Source organism: Aotus nancymaae, unplaced genomic scaffold, assembly GCF_030222135.1.
Source record: "Aotus nancymaae isolate 86718 unplaced genomic scaffold, 86718_ANA_hifiasm-v0.15.2.pri h1tg000089l, whole genome shotgun sequence".
Classification (NCBI taxonomy): domain Eukaryota; kingdom Metazoa; phylum Chordata; class Mammalia; order Primates; family Aotidae; genus Aotus; species Aotus nancymaae.
The window spans coordinates 18,722,708-18,747,036 of NW_026988504.1; the positions used below are offsets into that span (position 1 = coordinate 18,722,708).

At 44.3% G+C, this 24,329-nt stretch overlaps 1 protein-coding gene across 7 annotated transcripts in view; it reads right to left on the reverse strand.

Moving 5' to 3' along the window:
- MAP3K3 (mitogen-activated protein kinase kinase kinase 3) overlaps nt 1–24,329 on the reverse strand; it is a 75,799-nt gene that overhangs the window by 7,181 nt on the left and 44,289 nt on the right. For 5 of the 7 annotated variants that reach the window (XM_021673752.2, XM_012443827.2, XM_012443825.3 and 2 more), the window contains 5 exons: nt 21,161–21,281; nt 6,478–6,611; nt 2,832–2,905; nt 858–925; nt 593–685 (listed from right to left, as the gene is read on the reverse strand). In XM_021673752.2, the coding sequence (XP_021529427.1) occupies nt 593–685; nt 858–925; nt 2,832–2,905; nt 6,478–6,611; nt 21,161–21,281 (490 nt within the window). The remainder of the gene's footprint in view (nt 1–592; nt 686–857; nt 926–2,831; nt 2,906–6,477; nt 6,612–21,160; nt 21,282–24,329) is intronic. The other 2 variants (XM_012443828.3, XM_012443826.3) reach the window with 1 other exon arrangement.

Here is a 24,329-nt window from a genome sequence, read left to right on the forward strand (position 1 = left end):
GTGCAAGGGCCAGAGTAGAGCAAGTCAGACTGGGGGCTATGAGGTTGAATGTACAAACCAGGTCCAAGCCAGAAGTGATAGATAATACCAGCTCCAGCCCACCCTCTCCGCCCTCCCACCTGACTCATTCCACACAGGTTGCTGTCCCAAGCACTCCAAGAATCAAGACAAAAGCGGAAATTGGGGAAGTAGTCTGGTTCAGGGAGATCTGGCCAAAGGGAAGGCACATGGCTGGCCTGTGGGCTCCCAATTGCTTGCAAGGCCAAGCCACACCCAAAGGCACCGATTTCCTTGCATCCTACTCCTTACCCCTCTGCAGGCCCCAGGCCACCTGCTGCTGCGGGGCAGAAGAGGGCATGGGATAGGTTTGGCTCCAACAAAGGTCAGAGTTCCCAGTGGCAGCATCTTGGTCTACAAATACTATCTTCCCTGATTTTGTTTTTGTTTATTTCCTGTCTCCCATGACTCAAGTCTGGGCCACAATTCCTCAGGAATGAAGGAAATACAGACGCTGGATGGACGGGCCCACCCTCCTCATGGCAATTTGTCCTTTCTTGAGGCAGTCAGCAGGGGCAGGTGAAGGAGCACTCACCATCGCTGTAGTCCTTGTGGTGCACAGACACATGGTAGCGCCGGGGGTAGGTTCCACCTTTGACCCCTTTGTCATAGAGCTGAGTTTCCCGATCTGAGTAAGAAGGGGGAATCACTGGCTTCTGGGTAGGTCAATGTGAGTCACTTAAGCCCCCAAGTCACCTAAGATCTCAAAGCAGCAAGCCTAAGTAGAGCTATTGAGTCATAACCACCTGAAGTCCCACCTAGACACCCTGCATTGCCTACTCAGGCTTTGTAGAACTCACCTGAGTATTCCTGTCTGTTATCAGGGAAGCTCTGGGCACGGGACATTCGTGATTTCCGGAAGGATGGGCTGGAGAAGACAAGAAGAAATAAAAAACAGACTCCCTGCACATTTCCACAGCAACCCAGCAGGGCGTCCAGGTGGTCTCCCTTTCTAACCCCTGCCACAGCGTTAGGTGGGGGAAGCATATTTTGTGGGAAACAGCCCTTTTCTGAGTCCAGCTCCTGCGTTCTTCACCCTCCCTTCACTACTCTATAACCTAATCTGACAGCACCCTGAGTGGCACATCTCCCCCATCTGACCCAACTCCAGCCTGGCTGCACAGACCTCTCCCTCCTTGCCCTTTCTTCCCACGTCTGTAACAGGCAAAGAACTCCAAGAGAATCCTTTGCCCAGGGCAGTAATAAAAATAGCCACAATGTCATTGTTTATAGGCTGCTGCTTTCTTACCTATTTTATAAAGTGAGCTTTTTCTCACTTAATCCTCAGAACGCTGTGAGGTAGCAAATACAGTATAATAAAAATAAGTCTGTGTTCTTGCTGCTAAACCAGGCATCTTTCAGCCTAGTCACCACCGTTCCACTTTGGAGATGGGGAAACTCAAGAACAGGTTAAAAGACTTGTCTGAAGCCATTCAACTAATATTTGGTGGAGCTGGGACTGGATCTAGGTCTGTCTGGTTCCCGATTTCATGCCCTTTCCCAGATCCCCTGAAGGGAAGATGACAGCCCTGAGCCCAAGTCAGGCTGGGCCTCAAGGAAGTAAGTCCAGATCATTCACAATGAAAATAAAAGAAAGTACTGTAGGGGTAGAGGAAAAAAAACAAGAATAAAGAGGTGGGTAAATTTAGCTATCTTTCCCAAGATCCACCTGAATGGCCCTTTTCCTTACACATGAGTGCTTAGTGGCCTTTTGTGGGGGCCACAGGTTAGAAACTCTCAAGGCAGTGGGAGAGGGGGGCCGCCCCCTCGTTTCCCAACTACTAGACCTTATGTAGTCCTCTCCTCTCCCTTTTACCTTCTAAAGTTTAGGAGATAGTCCAAAGTCAGAGTCAGTCCCTGTCTTGGCAGAGCCCTCAGTCTATGACAGCAAGCCCTAGGACTCTTGCCTGTGCCTTCTTACTTCCCTAGTTGGAAAGCAAGCCCCAGACAAGGCTACACATTGGAAACCAAGTAACCATAACCGTATTCTATAATGTCTAAAGGGAAGACAGTGCTCATCAGTGCTCAGGTCTACTAGGCAAGACAATGCATATTTAGCCACAGTCACAAAATCACTACCCAAATGAACAACTAATCAGTTATACGAAGTAAAAAAAACCCCAACCTGCTCCATAGCTCTGATCATAGTCTGAAACCCAGACAGACTTGATCAAAACTGCTCTTGGGCATAATAAGGCAGAGTCCAGGGAGTACCAAGATCAACGCCAAGGCCTCTCCAGACATACCCTTGCTATTTGGTATGTAAAGGACATCACTTGTTTCCTCCCAAAGTGTAAGAAGAAGATATACACCAAGCAGGCAACGTGGTACGATAGGCATTCTGGATATTCTGTTTTCAGGTTTCAGTTTCTTACTCCCCGCCAAAAACACTTGGAATAAAAAATGAAGGTAAACCAATGGATGAGAATTCAGTTTTTCCCCTAAAACACTGACAGTCCACTGCTTCTCAGTTCAGATCACAGCAGTGAAGCCAAAAGTACAAGAGCGGCATATATTATGTCGAAAGTCAAAACATGTAAAGCACTTAGAACAACAAAGAAAGTACTTAATAAATGAGCTGCTATTTTATAAGCTATTATTACATTCATTTAATTATACAATCATAACATTCTTGTGGTGTTTGGGAAATTGAGAAGGCTTTCCTAGAAGCATTATGTTTTAACCCTGGGCCTGCAGAGCTAACTCTTCTTCCTCAACCCATCAGTTCCAAAAATGACTATGCATTACCCTCCAAACCACCCACAGTCCCATACCTGTCTGCTGACCTGTCCAAGGATTGGCAGCTTCCAGATAAGGAATTTTCTGCACTGCTCAGGGGATCCAGCATCTGCAAGGCAAGTCATACAATGAAGCCACATCCCCAGCCCCAATTCCCCCATGACCCAAGCTCTATGGCAAAGCCCAGCAAATGGGCCTTTCTGTCAAAATATGAAAGTGCCCTTTCTCTCCCCATGCAGTGGGAAGAATAGATAGGAAGGTACCATCCTCCCCCTTAGTTTGAAAGGCAAGTTTCCAGGAGGGAGAAAAATACTTGGCTGGCATCCCAAGAAGCTCTGGCAGGAGAGCAGAGCAGAGGCTCTGCTTTTCTGGTTGGCATGTTCTTGGCTCATTAACACTGGAGCCTGGCTCTGGAGATGGTACTACCCTGCAGTGAGTTTGGGTGGGACCTTAATGCTTCTGTTTACACTCCATAATTTATAATTTACAAAGATAAGTATTGCCTCATTTCAAAGACGAGCACTACAGGCCTAGAAAGGTTAGGAGACTCGTCTAAAGTCATAAAACTAAGTTAGTACACAGCTGATACCAGAATGAAAACGTCCCAGTTCCTGGTCCAATGCAGAGGTAATAGATATCTAAATATATTAAAATATTTCTCTGGCCCATGGTCAAATGCAGCAACAAAATCAATTTTTCTTCAGTCAATGCCCTGAAGATCCTCCCCTTCATTTTCTCTGCACAAAGGTGGGGGGTGGGGTCTTCAATTTCAGAATATTCATTATCTGAGCTCCAACATCAAACATTACATAGGGGCCGGGCTTGGTGACTCATGCCTGTAATCCTAGTACTTTGGGAGGCCAAGGCAGGAGGACCACTTGAGCTCAGGGGTTTAAGGCCAGCCTGAGCAACATAGTGAGACCTTGTCTCTGTTTAAATTTTTTTAAATTAATTAAAAATATATATTACATAGGGAAACGAAGTATCAGAATTATGAAAATTCACTAACAACCTCCATAAAATTAGTTTCCAACTCAAGTATTTTTTCCCATTTAATACTAGCATCCATCCCCACCCACAATTTCAAATGTTTTAGGTCATATTGTCACACATGATTTTTTAAAATCTGCCAATCAAGGCAAATTGCAAAGTAAAACTGCAAATACTGCTAAGGATATAGACTATCCAAAGTGGATGAAACCAACATTGGAGAGAATTGCTTTCAATCTATCAGGTGCATATTTGGCAAATTTAGACCAGTTAACAGAAAAAAAAGAAAATGGACAAATAAATAATAAGGCCAGTGTGGTGGACTCATGAGAGGCCTTGGGGAAACTGCTGAGTCCTGTGAATGCTCTTGCAAAAAAATGAGCTTCTTTATGGTCAGAAGTCAAGCAGGGAGTGAAGGACGTTACATTGTGCTAGCATTTTATTGTTGCTGTTGTTCAAGATAGGGTCTCATTCTGCCACCTAAGCTGGAGTGCAGTTCACTGCAGCCTAGGCTCAAGTGATCCTCCCACCTCAGCCTCCTGAGTAGCTGGGACTACAGGCATGTGTGCCACTATGGCCGGCTAATTCAAAAAGATTTTTTTTGTAGAGACAGGGTCTTGCTATGTTGCCCAGAATGGTCTTGAACTCCTGACCTCAAGCAATCCTCCTGCCTTGGCCTCGAAAAGGACTAGGATTACAGGCATGAACCACTGCACCCGGACTGGCATAAATTTTGTTAGAAAACTTAGGCCAAAAAATTAACATGAATCATACTTTATTCATTCAAAAATGAGTAAATAGATGCAATTATCACCTAAACCCAATTAAAGAAAAAACAAAATAAACTTATCATACTTTCACTTTTCAATAAAGTCACATTGGAATATTCTTTCATTACGTACAATGCAACGTTTGTTCCTGTTCAATGGATTGATCTCAAATGACCTGTTACCAGAAGCAATTCTTTTCAGCTAAAGAGGCAGACACTGGAAGAGGACCTTGACAATCCCTAGCCACTGCCTTCCTTGGCCTCTTTCTAAAAGTCTGTTCTCCCTAGGAGTCAAATCCTCCCACGCCTTCCAGGGCCATGCAGGTAAAGTAAAAAAGTGAAGGGGACAGAGTATAGGACCATGGTGAGGGACACAGATTTAGGGCAATCAAGCTCATCTGCAATCTCTGGAATTTTACACCCAAGTCACCCCTAGAACAGCTGATGTCCAGAAGTGCCCTGGTTAGAGAAACCAGGAAGGATGGTCAGTAAAATGCCCAAGAAGGAACTCTGCAGCTAAAGGCACTCCAGGTCACTATTCCAAACATGAATTTATCTGGAAGGTAGGAGGATAGAAGGAAGAAGAGTACAAAGTGCTTCTCATAGCCTATATAGTTTGAATAATGAAAGAAAAGTTACAAGAATCAGTTTTTTGTAAAATCTCCCATGTGACAGCACGGGCCCATCTGTTGGACATTTTCTCCTTAAGAAACTTCCCCTTCTCAGGCCAAATCCCAGAAAGTATAAGAACAGCCCTTTATTTTTTTTAACAATCAAAGCAAGCACATTGAAAAGACCAGAATGAAACTACAGTTCTCACCCTTGCTGAGTTCACTAAGCCAAAGCCATTTGCATCAAGTAAGCCACCAGTTTAAAAGCTAGCCATTAAAATGGCTGAGCCACTGTGGTGGACACACCCTAAGGTGATTACTTCCTTTACCAATTAGTCCCAATGAGCTAGCTGCCATTCCCTTTATTGCAAGTAGAACCTGTGACTTGCTTCTAGCCAATAGACTATGGCAAAGAGGATGGAATATTCATTCCCATAATTATGTGATGTTTTATGACTCCATCTTTGCAGACTGGAGCAAGAGATTCTCCTGCTGGCCTTGAAGAAGCTGCCATGTTGTGAGACAGCCCCATGGCAAGTAACAGCAGGTAGCCTCTGGGAAAGAAACTCAGAGAAGCCCCTCGGTGACATCCAGAAGAAAAGAGGAACCACAGTCCTACAGCCACAAGAAACTGAATTCTGTCAACAACCATCTGAGCTTGGAAGAGAACCCCAAACTCAAGAAAGACAGGCAGCCTGGCTGACACCCTGATTGCAGTCTTGTGTGACCCTCAGCAGAGGACCCACTTGAATCATGCCTAGACTCCTGACCCGGGGAAACTGGAAAATGTTTTAAGCCTCTAGGTTTGTGGTAATTTGTTATGGAGCAATAGGTAACTAATACAACTGTCTACCATCATAAATGGTCAACCTGACCAATCCTACAGTGTAATTTTGATATGGTTTACTCCCTACCTTTCATCAAGAAATGGCAAAACTAAAATATATCCAATGAAAAACATAACCTGTCAGTTTAAAACCAAGCATATGTTAAAACACTACCGAAATGAGCTGGGTGTGGTGGTGCCTGCCTATAGTTCCAGCTACCTGGGGGAACAATGAGAGGACTACAACAAAGGAAAATCTGTTAAGTGTTCACCCAACAGCAACGAGACTACATAGTTTAGATCCCATCTTTGGCAGAAATCATTATTTGACCGTTAAAAAGGGGTAATCCATATTTGGGCAGGCCTGGTTTATAAAAGAGCTTTCAAAATGGGGTACATGTTCTTCACTGTGACTACTGAGAGCCCCTTGTTATGACCTTGGTCTGCTGATACAGGTCTGCATATCCCAACCCCCCTATACTCACGCACTGCTCGCTGGTCTCTGGGATGAACTCCCCCTCACTGTTGATGCTGGTGTAGGACCCCTGCCGGGCAATGTGCTGCTGCCGCTCAGGAACATAGCCAGGGGGAGGTGAGCTTCGGCCAAGGTTCTGGGAGCCTAGAGCACATAAAGGAGGCTTTTTTTCAGCAACAGAGCCCAGGATGTGTGGCCCAAGAGGAGCAGGTATGGGGCCAGCTCACAGACACCAGGCCCCAGAGGTCAGGAATGTGACTCAGATGGGTCATGGCACTAACATCCAGTATGTACCAGCTCCCTCAGGCAAAGTCTTTTCCTAACAGGGAAACAAACTCCAGAGACAGGGCAGGCACTACAGCATATGTGACCAAAAACCTTGGCACAAAACAGAAACCAGAATAACCCCTATGAGACCAATGTTAGCTGGCAATCAGACTAGCTTTTTAAAATATATATATATATATAATTATTCCATCATAATGTCACCTTCTCTCTTCCTCTAGAGCACTAATGCCATTTCCTCCCATCAGCTCAATGCATCAGTTTAGTCCTCTTGAGTTTTGGGTCCCAGCAGTATTTTGAGGGTGGGGACCAGGAAAAGGTAACTGAATATACCTGGGCATCTCTCTCTGCTCTCCTGTTCCCTCAGCCAGTGTCTCCCCTTTTTTGTTCTCTACCTGTATCAGGTAAAAAGGCCCTCCTGATGGTCTGACCAGGATCAAGAGGCAGGCTTCTCCATTCCTACCCACTCCCATGCTTCCTGGCTTATGATAATGATATTATCTTTTTTTTTTTTTTTTTTAAATTGAGACAGGGTCTCACTATGTTCCTCAGGCTGGTCTAAGTAATGATTATCTCACATTTATGCAGTGCTTTACTTTTTGTTACACATTCACAGTAATTAACCTCATTTGATTTTCAGCATCCCTACAACAGAGGTTTGGCAAATATTTTTTGGGTACCTGCTAAGTGGCAAGCATTCCACAAGGTATTTTTACATTTGTTACTTCACTTACTCCTTTCAACAATCCTGAGAGGTAAGCATTTGCTTTACTTAACAGATGAAGAAACGAAGACTCAATGAACTTAAATCTTAAAAAAAAAAAAAAAAAAAAACACCCAAAAACAATTATTTATGTTTTACAGGTAAAAGAATATAAAACCACTGGGTGCGGTGGCTCAAACCTGTAATCCCAGCACTTTGGGAGGCCAAGGCAGGTCGATCACCTGAGATCGGGAGTTTGAGACCAGCCTGACCAACATGGAGAAACCAGTCTCTACTACAAATACAAAATTAGCCAGGCGTGGTGACGCCTGTAATCCCAGCCACTTGGGAGGCTGAAGCAGAAGAATCACTTGAACCCAGGAGGCAGAGGTTGCAGTGAGCCCAGATTGCGCCATTGCACTCCAGCCTGGGCAGTAAGAGCAAAACTCTGTCTTTAAAAAAAAAAAAGATAGAATATAAAACCAATTTGCAGATACTTTCACCACATCAGCTTGTAAGATGAAACGGTTTATCATCCTAATGTCAGTGAATGACAGAGGTGTGTGGAGACACACACTGTAAGTCATTGAGCAATACTCTTCTGTCATAACGGATTCTTGGGTCCTCTTTCCTCCTAGTCCAAGAGTGCTCCTGATTGATCTTATTGCTTTCCATGATCAGAGGGGACAAAAATGAGGCCAAAAGTTTGCATCTTTTTTCCTTCCAAAGCTCACCAGACAAACCAGAAGAGCCAACTTTCGGAAGGTTTAAAAAAAGCTTTAACAAACAAAAAAAACACAAACAACCAAAAAAAAAAAAAAAGCTTTAACAATACCCACACAAATATTTTTCGTAGCTTCAAAACTTAAATATAGGATTCTTATCCTGAACCCTTTTCCTGTTCTGGAGGGAACAAATTTATCCTGTTGTGTAGAAAACCAGAGACACAAGAGCCCTCCACTCCCTTATCTACCAGCCCTTACCTCTCTCCCACGACCCAGCAATTCCTAGACACCAGGAATAGCAGAAGTACCATCTCTCAACAATGCAGGCTACTTTCCTTGCTGGCTGGTTTCTCCAGTCTAGTTCAGGGGCTATAGTACTACGCTTTCTGAAATGGAACTGCAAGCAAGATGCTCTGTGGAAATGGCTAAGGAAGCAAGAGAGATCAAGTTTGGTAGTTGGAGACCTAGAAGTACCTGACTCATTCTATTGTGTTTTTTTTTTTTTTTTTTTCAGAGACAGGTCTCACTATGTTGCCCAGGCTAGTCTTGAGCAACTGGGCTCAGGAAATCCTCCCTCTTCAGCTACAGGCAGGTGCCACCATGCCTGGCTTCCCTCCTTTCTTGATGCTAGAGCCCCAGTCCAGACCAGTTTTAGATGGAAAACTTGAGACACTGAGTTTTAGTTTTATATGTGTGTGTGTGTGTACATGTTTATATATATATATATTTCTTGTCATTTGAAAGCTCATGTGTGGCCAGGTGCAGTGGTTCAAACCTATAATCCTGACACTTTGAGAGGCAGGAGAAACGCTTGAGGTGAGGAGTTTGAGACCAGCCTGGGCAAAATGGTGAGATCCCATCTCTACAAAAAAAATCTTTTTAATTAGCCAGGCATGGTGGCACACACTTGTAGACCCAGCTACTTGGGAGACTGAGGCAGGAGGATTGCTTGAGCTTGGGAGCTTGAGGCTGCAGTGAGCCGTGTTTGCACCAATGCACTCCAGCATGGGTGATGGAGTGAGACCCCGTCTCAAAGACAAAACAAAATGAATGCTCACGTGGAGCCAGGAGCACTAAGCCTGTGCCTGGAAGTAGAGGTAGCACACCAGGGATCATGCATGTTCAGCACAGGGTGCGCAAGAGCCCAGTCCAGGCTCTTCGAACATCCTGGAAAAGAGGGCGGGCCTGACAGACTGATGGGCTCAACAAACTTCCTGAGCCAGAGAGACTCCCACTATTTCAAAAACCCTCAGAAGGAAGAAAAATATTTAATGGAAAAAAAGAATCGAGGGAAGGCTTGCTCTATGTGTGTGTGTGCACTTTTAGAGATGGGGTCTCACTATGTTGCCTAGGTTGGGCTCAAGCCTTGGCTTCCCCAGGTGTTGGAATTAAAGGCATGATGAGTGCCCACACCTGGCCAGAGGGCTGCTCTTTGAAAAACATTTTCTAAGAAGCTTAAACTTTGTTTTTCAATGACCTTCAAGAAACTGACTTTTTTTTCTTTTTGAGATGGAGTCTTGCTCTGTTGCCCAGGCTGGAGTGCAGTGGTGCAATCTTGGCTCAAGGCAACCTCCGCCTCCTGGGTTCAAGCAATTCTCCTGCCTCAGCCTTCCTAGTAGCTAGGATTACAGGCAGCCATCACCATACCCAGCTAATTTGTGTATTTTTAGTAGAGACAGGGTTTCACCATCTTGGCCAGGCTGGTCTTAAACTCCTGTCTTCAGGTGATCCACCTGCCTTGGCCTCCCAAAGTGCTGGTATTACAGGTGTGAGCCACTGCACCCAGCTGAAACTGACTCTTTGATTCTTCTACATTAAGTCAGTTGTTTAGAATATATGGTTCATTCAGTTGTGCTGAACATGTTTTTATGAATTCACCACTAGAATACTTCCAATCTCTGCTTGGACACATCACCCCAGTCTCCTTCCAAGGATGTCTCTCTGGCAGGAAACCTAAGATGGGGTCCTCAGTTATCTGGCTTCCCCACCTGACTCCAGAGCAGAGGCCAGAAACAAAATTGCTCTGAAAGGCATAGAATTTTGCTGGATTTCCTGTCTCAACATCTCACTCACAGGGTAAAGGCCATCAATTCTGAGATAAAGTGGTATCTGAGACATGCCTTTGAAATGGTCTCAAATAGCCCATGAAAGAGAATTTATCCATATTTTCTAAGCCCTAGCAGAAACTAAACTTACTCTGAGTGTAAATTTAGAGATATTGTACCGTGAACTAACAGAGCAATAAAATCGGTCAAGGAAATTTTTTTTCTTAAAAAATACTGTCACTTCTCATTTTACCCTTACTATACTCTGGCAGTGGTGGTGCATTATTATCATCCACATTGTGCAGAGGGAAACCTGAGGCCCAAAGCCATAAAGTGACTTAATGGTGGGGCTGAAGGTATAAAATGGGCTTTGTGACTCTCAGTACAGTTCAGCCAAGGCAATTTGGGGACTATAATTTATTTCCAAAACAGGTAGGCATGCTGATCAATACAGTGGCACAAGGCAAAACCTCTCCCTGAACTGGCCAGGCCATCTGTTCCCCATGAGTAATCCCTATGGAGGATGGAGATCCCATCCACAAGGAAATATGACAGCCTGCCAGGTGTGGGAGAGAGGCTAACGTGGGGACTTCCTGGCAGCACAGGGGAAACACAGTGCCATGTTTCTTTCTTTGGAGTGCAGTGGTGTGATCATAGCTCACTGTAGTCCCGAACTCCGGGGCTCAAGGGATCCTCCTGCTTTAGCCTCCCAAAGTGCTGGAATTACAGGTGTCAGCCACCTCCATAGTGCCATGTTTCATGCAGATCAAATTCAGGGTTGTTTTGTCCATGGTCATTTGGGAGTCAGAGATGAGGAATACAAAACGCCATTTGGTCAATGGAGGGCTTGGAGGCAAAGACAAAATGGAGGTTAGGGGAAATCTGGATCAAGGAAACTACTTTACTTTCCATTGATCCAGACCTCATAGACCCATGTACCTGGCTGCTTCCCTTGCCATTATAACACAAAATTCCAGTGCAACCGTGAAAAAAGGATGGTTTTCCTAAGCCCTATCATGCCTCAAAACACCAAGAGAACACTATTTAACCCTTTGCTTATAAAAATTAGCCTACTGCCTGCTTCCTACTTTTAGCTTTGGATGACATCTTGGTAGTCCACAGGTTCTGTGGCAATTCAGTCTACATGTCAGCAACATTTGTCAGCAGCAGAAGCAACTCTAAGGAGGTAAGCAAGGTACACAGAGAAAAGACTAAGCTTTCAAATTAGATACCTGTGGGCTTAGATCAGGCTTTGCCACTCATTAGCTAAATGATCTAAGCTCTCACCTCAATTTCCTCAACTGCAAAAATGGGGAGAATTACCTACCTTATAATTTCTTTTGGAAGTTATAAATGTGCTGGCACAGGTACATATCTACATAACCCTATCTCATGGTAGGAACTCCACAAGACCCCATTTGTATCCTTTACTCTATGTGGCAGATATATGGGGTAGGCACAAGATGGATTTCACCCTTATAGTGTGCCTTCCTGTACTTCAGCAGCTAATTGGCTAAAAGCTGTATTTCTAAGACTCTCTTTAAGTTCAGCCAATCACATGCACTTTTGTGAGATTAACAGGCTTCCTGCTTTTCCTGGGCACAGTCACAGAAGCCTTTGGTTTTTCTGCCACAGCATCAGCAGAGGATCCACACCTGGTCTCCAGCTTTGCCGATGTTGACAGACAGGTGTGGACCAGAGCTGAGGGGCCCTAGACTTCTGGACCAGTGGCTTCCTGATTACAGAAGAGGGAAGACGCTCTGTGGTATGTCTTAACCTAGAGCCTGCTTCTCTTTCTTCCCTCATTGATTCCATAATTCACAATGTGCTCCTCTGGCTTATGGAATCTCTTCTTCTTGAAACTAGCTACAGTGGGTTCTCTACACAACTGAACTCTGACCAACACACTCTGGAGCAGTATTACACATTTTACCTAGAATAAATAAAAATGTCTCTTGTAAGGGATTGGAGAGAAAAAAAAAACCTCTTATTTATGAAACCTTAGACATTGGTCCAAATTATGCCCAGATAGGATGAAATGCCCTCAATCTGTTACTTGAAGTGTCTGGGGTGAGACTTCCCTGGGATAAAATATCCATGGTCCCCCTAACACCTGTCCCCTCCTTCATCAGCTGCACTGAACTCTCCCCTGGTTTTATAGGTGGGATGGGACTAGCTCACATGAGGCCAGCACTACAGACCCAGAAGGGCCTGGGGAAAAATAGCAAAGGTTTTCTGAGCTTTTATTTCTAGCCAGAGACTTTCACTTTTTCCAATCCACGCTGAGCCTGCAGAGAGCCAGTCTTGTTATCTGATGGGCTACACTCCAGAGGCTATTGTGCACAAGCCCACAGGCTGGAGCAGGAAAGGGAAGTCTCCCCAAACCAATGGCTATCAGAGGAAGCGAATGGAAAAACCAGGAGTTGGCAGAACTACTCCAGGGCATTTTCAGTTTTGTTTTTAATCTTCATTTCAGAAATTGGGAGCCACTGAGACATACAACAGCAGTTGAGAGCAAGTGAGATAGGGAGCTGAACATGAAAGGATACTGGACCATAAAACTCACTAAAGGTTACATATTTGCCAGCAGTGATAGCAATGAGCCAGACAGCACAAAGCACAGTGCTATGCAAAACTAGCCTCACAGGGCCATCTGTGTCAATGGGCCCATCTCAGCACCAGCTGAAGCAAAAGAGTACAGTAGCAGTTCCACTGTTCAGAGAGGCCCACAACTTGCCATGAAGGCATTTTACACAGAAGGAGAAGAGCAGGGTTTAAGCTGCCAGCTGTCCTCATTCCTCCCAGGGGGTGCGGGCTCTCTACCAACCTCCTTAACCCAAAGAAGCAGAGTCAAAAACAAACTCTCAGCCTAGGATATGGTAGGTTCTTTTGCTCTGTACTCTGACTTAAAGCTGAAAGACAGGCTCTCAGATTCTAGCCCTTCTCATAAGAGAACCCTCATCAGGAAGCTGAGGCAGTCAGGAAGTTGTCTCCACAGGGAGTTCTAGGGCTTTGGGTCAGTGTTAATGTGCAGGTCATTGCAAATACAAAGAGACAGCTTTTTTTGGCCACCAACTATTTCTAAACTCTTTTCTCTCTTTAGGGACAGACAAAATGGGGAGAGAAATCAAATCTTTTTTTCTTTCTCAATAGAAAATCTTAACAAATATTTACCAATACGCTCACAGCGGATCACACTCTGTAGAACACAACAGTGGGTAGAATTCCATAGGATCCTAAGAACATCTTCTATGTTTCAACTTTCAAAATTCCCATTTTATTTAGGAGTTGCTACCACCATCAAAGTTTCTGATTTCATCTAGCATCATAGAACTTATATAGCAAGGAGGGAAAAAAACCTTTGGAGGTGAAAGAAGCTAATCATTTTGTTTTCACATGTATGGTCACTACCTCTGCAGTCCTGGTTTCTATCCTTTCAAATCTACACTAGAACTGGAAGCTGGTTCTCTAAATGGTTTACTCCCTAGTTGTGGCTACAAGCCAACCTCTTCCTTTCAATATTCCTTCTTGTCCTCTGCCTGGATTTTCCCTCCTTGTCTCTCAGTGGCAGAGGGCTCCTCTCTTCCTTGTGAAAGCATTATAGACCCTCTACCTGGACTTGATTCATCTCCAGCAGGTGTCAGCTCCCCCATAGTCTCCTTTTCATCACCTTCAAGCCCTCCTTCAGCTATCTTTATCTCTCCCTTCACACATTTGCTCATATCTGTAACCTAAAAACATCCTAGGCTAGGCATGGTGGGCTCATACCTATAATCTCAGCACTTTGGGAGGCTGAGGTAGGGGTTCATTTGAGACCAGGAATTCAAGAGCAGGCTGGGCAAGACCTCATCTCTACAAAAAACAAATTAGCCAGGTGTGGTGGCAAGCACCTGTGATCCCAGCTATTTGAGAGGCTGAGGCAAGAGGATCGGAGGCTGAGGCTCCAGTAAGCCATCATGGCACCACTGCACTCCAGCCTGGATGACAGAGAGAGATGGGGTTTTGCCATGTTGTCTAGGCTGGTCTCAAACTCCTGAGCTCAAGCCATCTATCCACCTTGGCCTCCCAAAGTGCTAGAATTACAGGCATGCACCACTGCAATCAGCAAGTCCACCATTTCACTGCTAAACTTGTGAAAAAACCCAACTGCCTCCACTCAGGGGTTGGCGTATGGCTTGCCTCACTATGGGACAAAGTGGCAAGATAAGGAGAAAGACAGAGTGAGAACAGAGGCAAAGGCACTTAACAAGATGAACTTAGACCATATAGGAGTCAGCTGGAGCACAGTGGCATGATCTTGGCTCACTGCAACCTCCGCCTCCTGGGTTCAAGTGATTCTCCCACCTCAGCCTCCCAAGTAGCTGAGATTATAGGCACACACCACCACACCCAGACAATTTTTTTTTTTTTTTGAGACAGAGTGAGAGTCTGTCCAGGCCAGAGTGCAGTGGCACGATCTTGGCTCAATGCAACCTCTGCCTCCCAGGTTCAAGCAATTCTCCTGCCTCAGCGGCCCAAGTAGCTGGGTTTACAGGAACCTGCCACCACGTCTGGCTAATTTTTGTATTTTTAGTAGAGATCATGTTTCACCATATTGGACAGACTGGTCTCGAACTCCCATCCTTAGGTGATCCGCCCGTCTTGACCTCCCACAATGCTGGGATTAGAGGTATGAGGCGGCAGACAAGTCCTTTAGTTGAGGCTTGGTTACATGGCTTAAGGGCACCACCCAATGTATTATGGAAAAATAGTGCTTGAGCTTCAAAGGTAGGTAGAATTTCCATAGGCCAAGATATGAGAGAGGATATTTTCAGGTAGGGAAATTCCATCAGCCTGCCTGGTGATCTCCCCACAGGAAGATTAACTCCTTTGGATTACTCATTACTTAGTAGGATTTTTTGTTTGTTTCTGTTTTGTTTGTTTGTTTAGCATGAACGAGTTTAACAGACTGGCCTGAAAAAAACTGGAATTCAAGGTATGCATATTATGATTTTAAAAAAGAGTAAATATGATACCTGGGGCTTCACATATTTGAAGAATTGTCATATGAATGATTTTATCTGTGTTTATCTGTTCCTCAAGAGAGCAGTACTAGAGTCAATGGGTAAAGTGAGAGAAAGCTGATTTGCAATCCAAAATAAGGAAAAATTTCAAATAAATATACATGTCTGGAATTCAATTGGGCTAACCCTGTGCTTCCCCATCAATGCAAATGTTGCAGTGTGAACTGAGTGGCCCACTTCCTGCAAACTCACTAAATATTCACATATATGTAAATGATGATGGCAAGGAGGCAGCAGAGGAACTGGGTGAAAGGCTGAATTGCAAAGGCTTACTAACCAGGGACTTCTTTGACCGGTTTCTACTGCTAGGACTTTTTCAAGTCTCTCATGCTTTAACCTTGACTCCTGTCTGTTTCCCTTGACTTCAGAAAGTCTTACCTGTACCAGCACACAGCAAGCACTCAGACATTTGTGAATGAAAATAACAGGTTTCTGTCTCTTACCCTTGGTCTGTCCTTACCATCTGGCTGGTTCTGTGTAAGGCCTTCTCCCCACCTCACACTCCTAATTTCCTTTCCTATTTCTCTGGTTACTCCTTTCCTGTGTCCTTCGCAGGCTCATCCTCTTCTAACTGATCACTAAGTGTTAGGTTGCGAAGGCTCAATCATGGACTCTCTTTTCTTCTCATTCTATAGTCTCTGCTTAGGCACTCTCCCCTGGGCCCATGGTTTGAATGTGACAATTTGCAATATTTTTTCACTAGCCCTGATCTTCTCCCCTCTGAGCTACAGACCTGTATATCTAACGGCCCCTCTGATATCTCCTGTTAGCATCAGAGGCACTTCAATACCAACATGTCTAAAACATTAAGTCTGCCCCTTCCCAGCAACTGGAACCAGGCTCTCTTCCAGTATTCCTGTTTTAGTGAAAGACAATGCCATTTGTTCAGCTCCACAAAGCAGTAGTTTATCTGCCTCTCTCTCAACACCTGCAAATTATTTTTCTTTCTTTCTTTCTTTTTTTTTTTTTTGAGACAGAGTCTTGCTCTGTCACCCATGCTGGAGTGCAGTGGTGTGATCTCCACTCACTGCAATCTCTGCCTCCTGGTTTTAAGCAATTCAAGCAATTCACTGCCTCAGCCTCCCGAGTAGCTGGGATTACAGGCACACGCCACCACACCCAGCTAATTTTTGTATTTTTTGTAGAGACGGGGTTTCACCATGTTGGACAGGCTGGTTTTAAACTCCTAACCTCAGGTTATCCACCCGCCTCAGCCTCCTTAAGTGCTCGAATTACAGGTGTGAGCCACTACACCCGACCTCATTTTTTTTTTTTAATGAGATTGGGTCTCACTGTGTTGACTAGGCTGATCTCAAACTCCTGGAATCAAGCTATCCTCCCACCTTAGCCTCCTGAGAACACCTGCAAATTCAATCCAATGCTATAGTGGTTCTTAAGCCTTTTGGTCTTAGAATCCCTTTGTACCTTAAAACTAAGGGCACTTAGCTTTTATTTATGTGGGATATATGAACTGATATTTACTGTATTAGAAATTAAAACTTAGAAATTTTTAAAACATTTTCTTAGGAGAAACCAGTAGAGAAAAAAAGAAATTTTAAGAATATAATCATATACAAGCACACATGCCATTAAGCCATTAGAGTGATGATATCACCTAAGGCACATGACCTCTGGAAAACTCCACTGTATACTTGGGAGAGAATGACTGTCATGTCTTAGCACGATTATGAAAATAATTTTGAACTAACAGGGTTAAAGGATCCAAGGGACTCCCCAGGATCCCCAGAACACTCTGAGAACCACCAAAATGCCATGTTCTGTCAGTTTTACCTCTAAATGTTTCAAGTTCACCTGCTCCTTCCTCTCTCCACTTCACTAGCCTACTCCAAGCCCCAGTTTTCTTTACCTGGACCACTGCATTAGTCTAACACGGTTCCGCTGGATTCATTCTTGACTCCTCCAATCTGTTCTCCACACTGTAGCCAGATCAATCTTTTCGAAATATAAATCTGAATATGTAACACCACCCACTCCTCTTCACTTAAAAACTCTAAAGTAGCTTCTCACTACTTTCCATGCAATGATCAGAATCTTAATCAGGGTCCAAAAGGCTCTGCCTCCCTCTCAGCTTCATCCTGCCCTCCCATTCCCCTCACTCCCAGCTCTCCAGCTATCCAGACTTCTTTCCATTTCTCAGACATAACACACTTCCTCTTGCTATCAGGCCTCTTGTAACATCCCCTACCTGGAACCCTCTTCCTTGCATCCCCTTTGCCTAACTCCCAAATCCCATTCATGCCTAAGGCTTTCCTGGCCCCAAGATCAGGATCAGGTCCCATCCCTTAGTTATAGCCCACCATTTCTTTCTTCTTTTTTTTTTTTTCTGAGACAGAGTCTCACTCACTCTGTCACCCAGGCTGGAGTACAGTGGTGCAGTCTCTGCTCACTGCAGCCTCAATCTCCCAGCCTCAAGTGATCTTCCTGCCTCAGCCCCCTGAGTAGCTGGGACGAGAGGCACTCACTGCTATCCCCAGCTAATTTTTGTATTTTTAGTAGTGATGTGGTTTCACCGTGTTGACCAGGCTGGTTTAGAACTCCTGGCCTTATGCAATCTACCCACTTTGGCCTCCCAAAGTGCTGGGGTTACAGGTGTGAGTCACCATGCCAAGCCCATTTCTTTCTTAGTTATAGCCCACCCACAGCATCACACAGCTTTCAGTCACAGTTTGTAATTACACACTCATCACATCATAGCAAGTAAATGTCCATCTTTCATGGATTGTAAAGGCCATAGGGACAGGGCCTGTGTCTTTTGCTTCCCTTATTTCTGGCACATAGTAGATACTTTGGTGGTTTTTTTTTTTTTGAGACAGGGTCTCGCTCTGTTGCCCAGGCTGGGGTACGATGGCACATTCATGGCTCAGTGCAACCTCTGCCTCCCAGGCTCAAGTGATCCTCTCACCTCAGCCTCCCAAGTACCTGGGACTACAAGCATGCACCATGCACCACCATGCTTGGCTAATTTTTGTACTTTTTGTAGAAACAGGGTTTTGCCATGTTGCCCAGGCTAGTCTCAAACTCCTGAGCTCAAGCAATCCACCCACTGTGGCCTCCCAAAATGCTAGGATTATAGGCATGAGCCACCATGCCCAGCCCGTAATTACCTTTTGAATGAATAAACAAAAATATAGTACGATGGAAGAGAAGTAAGACAATGTGATAGGTCGGGACACAGTGGCCCACGCCTGTAATCCCAACACTTTGGGAGGCCAAGAGGGGCGGATCATCTGAGTTCAGGAGTTTGAGACCAGCCTGGCCAACATGGTGAAACCCCGTCTCTACTAAAAATTAAAAAATTAGCTGGGAGTGGTGGCGCACATCTGTAATAGGCTGAGGCAGAAGAATTGCTTGAGCACATGACGCAGAGGCTGCAATGAGCCAAGATGGTGTCAGTGCACTCCAGCCTGGGTGATAGAGTGAGACTCTGTCTCAAAAAAAAAAAAGAAGACAACATGATAAATATTATAATGGTGATGGGTATAAGGGGCAAACATTTTCAGTGGTTTCCCATTGCCTATCAAAAACGCCTGAGTGCAGTTGAGAGTTCCTTAGTTTTACCCAGGCATCCTTTCTCGGCCTTCTTTATTCCTCCTCCAAATGTATCAGCCAATCTGGATCTGAAAGATTAGTGAGTTCCCCAAAGACACAGTCTAAAAGCCCTCTCTCCCCTTGTCCCCTATGGAAATCCTCCATAATCTTTCAAGGTCCAGCTGGAACAGCTCCCCTCAGAATGCATTTTCCAGATCATTCCAGTTAGAAATCATCTCTTCCATTTCTTGGCTCTGTGGAAAGGCTCACAGGCCCAGCTCATTCTCTTGCCACATCTACCTCACCCACACACACTCCAAAGCCCCTGGGGTTCTTGGAAACCACCAAGTTCTTTTGTGATCATGCCTGGCAGGTGTTCCTTACTATGCCTGAGATATCGATTCCTACATGATACTGAGTAAATCTTCTTGGAGTGTCGGCTCTAATGTTGCCTTTTCTGTGAAAGCCCTTCTCTTCTAGGCGGAACTGGCTATTGCCTCCTCTCTGCTCCAGCCACCCTTGCTCTTCTACATGCTTCATTGCAGCATCCCAGCCCAATGGCTGGTACTTAATGCTTGCTGAATGAAGGAAGCCAGGATCTAGGTATGCTAAGAGGCTGTGTTGTCCATTTTCCAGATAAACAGGAACTACTTTACAGAAATTTCATTCCTCAGCATTCTCAGCCAGGGAAATAATTCCATAATATGGCTCCCAATAACATGGAGAAAGGGTCCAGTGACTGGACATTTAGCCCCTGCCTCCATGCACATATCATAGGCTCTTGCTTGAGGGCAGGAGACCCAGTTACTGCCCCATCAATTCTTACTGATTACAAGGAGTCATGCTGCCCACCTCCTCAATCCCTATAAGGACTCCAAAAAAGAGGCCAAACTGGCAGAGCTTCCAGGCTCTCAGGCACCCAGATTCCAGGGCCAGAGATGCTCTGGCTAGGCTCTCCTTGCTAGGGTACTCGTTCTCCCTCTTCAACCTACACATCCCCCAATTATCTACAGAAATCTGAAATTCATATACAGACTTTCAGCCTGGCAATGCTTACTACCAGTACTTGCTGGGGTTCCAGAAGTTACTCAGTAAGGCAAAGTCAGTGCCCCCGTAACATATTTTTCCTGCAGCTCCCTCAGGAGGCATATTGCAGACAGACAAACTCAGCAATAGGATCAGTGCTTAGACCTCTCAAGCTTAGCTCAGGATCTTCAGAGGACAGTTCAATTTGATGCAATTCTACCTATATGGATAAGGGCAAAGCTGGCTTTCTAGCAGCAGCAGGGGTCTCCACAACATTAAGGCAGCAGGCTCAACATGATATTTGATAAGGCCAGATTTCCCTTTTGATACAAGTTCAACATTCAAGAAATGGGCTTTCTCCCCAGACTCTCAAAAGTGGGATCCACGGGAATCTTGAGTTAACTAGTAATAATGCACAGTCCTCATTGAAATTACTGTCCTGGGGAGGACTGGTAGCAGCCACAGAGCTTTCTGACTAGTTAGCAGATTGTATATACAGTCGGCCCTCCATATCTGCAGGTTCTGCATCTGTGGATTCAACCAACCACAGTTTGAGAATATGTGGGAAAATATTATAAAAAACAATAGCAAAAAAAATACAAATAAAAATACAGCATAAGAACTATTTACATAGCATTTATATCATATTAGGTATTATAAATAACCCAGAGATGATTTAAACTATAAGGGAGGATGTGGGCAGGTTATATGCAAATATTATGCTATTTTATTTCAGGGACTTGAGCATTCACAGATCTTGGAATCCACAGGGGTCCTGGAATCAATCCCCTGCAAATACAGAGAAATGACTGTACTATGTCAACAGTCATCTTTCCTTCTCAGACAACTTAGGTTGACTCTCTCAAGAGTTTCATGGGTCAGCATCTTCCCTGAAGTATAAAGACTTCTCAGGAATCATAAGCAAGAGGTTTAAGGTTAAAATTCAAACTTAGACCTAATTCTAAACTTTACAAGTCTCTATTCTTCACAAGAATGGTCAAAAGTACACAGCTGGAAGTCTTCAAACAGATGTTTGAGGCGATCACTTTTTCAGGGATGTTTAAAAGGAATATAATCACATTATTACATCATTGTATTTTAAGTTCCTTGAGAGTCAGGATACCATCCCAGTTATTTCTTTGCCCTTCCTCTCTAAATAAAATAAAGGCATAGAGGATTACTCTAAACAGAGTAACAGTCAATAAATATTTGATGATTATTTAACAAATATTTGTTGCTTTTTTAAAAATGTGGGTAGATAAAAGAGAGAGGGAGAAAAAAGGAGTGAAATACTCACTGACGGAGAGGTGCCTGCTTCTGGGCTCAGGGGGCTGGTAGATAGTATTTATATCCCCTGCGGACTGGGAAGCCTTGATCCGCACCTGTCTGGACACCCCAGAGTGGGGGGAGGAACTGTTCTGTAAAAGAAGAGGAAAAAGGCCAAGCTAAATCTTTACAGTCAGGCCTATGAAGGCCTTCTCACCCTAAGAACTTCCTGCACACTCAGCCACCTTCATGCTTTTAATACATGAGCTACCCAGCTTTCCCCCAAATACCACTCCTCTATTTGTCTCAGCAAATCACTATTTGCTCAATGTAGTTTTACAGCTTCAATGATATATGAGTACTGAGACCTAGTACCCCAGTTTAACAGGTGATAATCCAGACATGGAAGAATAACAGGCATTCCTGTAATAATCTGCAAAACAGAAAAAAGAGCTGTAAATACCCTCTCATAAAATTCTCCAGAGAGTTTAGGAAGAGTAGCAGAAAATTATTTCTGCAGAGGAGGGAGTCAGAATGGCAATTCTTGTTGCTATATATGTATTTATCTTATTGATTAATTGATAGAGTCTTGCTATATTGCCCAGGCTAGACTCAAATTCCTGGGCTCAAGGGATCCTTCCACCTCAGCTGGGACTGTAAGTGCATGCTACCATGCCCAGCTTATATATTTATGTTTAAAAGTAGCTGAATATGCTTCTTTTTCCCAATCATAATCACTCCCTGAAAATTAAGAAGATTCTAGGGCTTACACGTAAATCATCTCGGGATCATGTTCAACTGGGAAAAGCGATCATAAGCACCATTCTGCCAGAAAGAGGTCAAGGGCCTCAGAGGAGGGTCAGCAATCCTCTCAGCACCCACCCACTCTTTCCACTGGGCCCAGTCCAGCCACCACAGAGAAAACTAAACAACAAAGGGGGGCCTGTGCACTGAGAAAGCTTAAAACTAAACCCCAGAGGTAAGGAAGTGATGTCAGAATGTGATTACAAATAAACAGGGCACTGCGGAGAGTGGGGATGAGAGCTCAGGATTTAGAAACAAGCTGGTTCAAAGTTTCTACTTGCTCCTCTTATCTCCTCTACCTCCCACTAACACATAAAAAAAGTCTGATCTAAACAAACTCTATATCCTGTCCTCCAGGAAAAAAGTTTCCCATTCTCAGGGGAGAGTTCAGCTGCCAAGCAACCTCCCCTAGTCTCCCCGACTTTATCACATGCAGGTTGTCTTGACAAACTGTCTTGCTCTAACGGGAAGTCAGAACCAAGGGGAAGTGAATGTTCTTGCTGAAGCCTCCGATGTGCAATAGCTCTCTGCTGAGGGTCAGAAAGGAAACAAACAGTCAAAGCCACATACTGGGGAGGCAGGCAAGTGAAGGGCAAGGGAGGGCCACAGCCTTGTGCTCACAAAGAAGAGTTGCATGATGAGCACCTGCCACCTGCCTGAATGCAGGGCTTTACGCATAGTGGGAATTTAATAAGTCTTGGCAACACAAATTTGAAATGTGTACCAAAGGATGTACAATCTAAACCTTGAATTAAAAAATCTAAAAGCTAGGCCAGGTGTGGTGGCTCACGCCTATAATCCCAGCACTTTGGGAGGCTGAGGCAGGCACATCAGCTGTGAGCAGGAGTTCGGGACCAGCCTGGCCAGCATGGTGAAATCTTGTCTCTACCAAAAATACAAAAATTAGCCAGGTGTGATGGTGGGTGCCTGTAATCCCAGCTACTTGGGAGTCTGAGGCAGGAGAACTGCTTGAATGCAGGAGGGGAGGGTTGCAGTGAGCCAAGATCGCGCCACTGCACTCCAGCCTGGGCCACAGAGCAAGATTCCATCACAAAAAATATATATAAAATAAAATAAATTTAAAAATCTAAAAGCTGAGTCAGTAATTTCAACAGCCAGCACAAGCATAGATTTGTAAAAGAAAAGGTTGAGGTTATAGCAACAGGTGGGAAAGCAAGTGAGAAGAATCAGTGAAGGTCTCAAAGCAGAGCTTCTCACACTTTAATGTACATATGAATCACCTGCAATCTTGTTAAAGTGCAGATTTGGATTCAGCAGGTCTGGGGTGAAGTTCAGAGCCTGCATTTCTAACCAGCTTCCAGATGATGCTGTTATACGGGCCACACTTTGAGTAGCCAGGTCTTAGGAGTGAGTCATGCTTCCATTGCAGGTAACAGTTCTCAACGCTAGCTGCCCATTAGAATTGCCTGTGGAGCTTTTGACACCTCAGATCAACAGAACCTCTGGATATGGAGTCCAAGCATTGATATTTTGTAATATTCAGTCAAATTCTGAAAACCTCAATTTAAGGGGCAAAAGAGAATGGTATGATAAATAAAAATGAGGTTGCTGCAAGGATTTAAGACACCTTGAATAAGACTCAGAAGTAGGAAACAGAGGAAGGAGGAATGTAGGGCTATGCCTGAGAATATAAGGGGACTGTTGAAGAGCGACAGGAGAGCCCACATGTATGAACTGTGTAGGCAGCAGAACATTCTAAAGACAACAAATAGAAGATGGCATTTGACCATTTCATGAACACCTCACTAAAGGACTCTGGGTAGAAGTGTGCTCTGGCACACAAACACAAAAAATTGCTAGAAACCATGAGCACCAAGACTTAAGTGACTGGAAGATAGGAGATCAGCAGAAAAAGAGTTACAAAAGTCTACCCACAAATTATCTCAATAAAAGACTTAGCGATATGACACAAAAGGAACAAGTGGATTCAACAATGCAGGGAGCGGGTAAAGTGGGGAGAGGGGTTGCTTTAGTCTGTTACATGGGAATGTAAGGTAAGAAATGGCACACTGGATCACCAAGTGCATTCTGTCCAGTCCTCTGTTTTAATGGTGGTACCAAGAGATACATGCATGGAAGACCATGATAGTTATGATAGCTGTAGAAGCATCTGAGGTGATTTAATTAAATTTAAAGCTTTACCATCCATGAATTTATTAAAGCCACTTTTTAAAAAATATGCTTTGAAACTATACAATTTCAGAATAACAGATGCCACATAAATCAGCTTTTTTCTTTTTGTGAGAGGGTCTTGCTCAGTCATCCAGGTTGGAGTGCAGTGGTGCAACCAAAGCTCACTGCAGCCTGGAATTCCTGAGCTCAAGCAATCCTCCTGCCTCAGTCTCCCAAGTATACGACTGATTTTAAAACTTTTG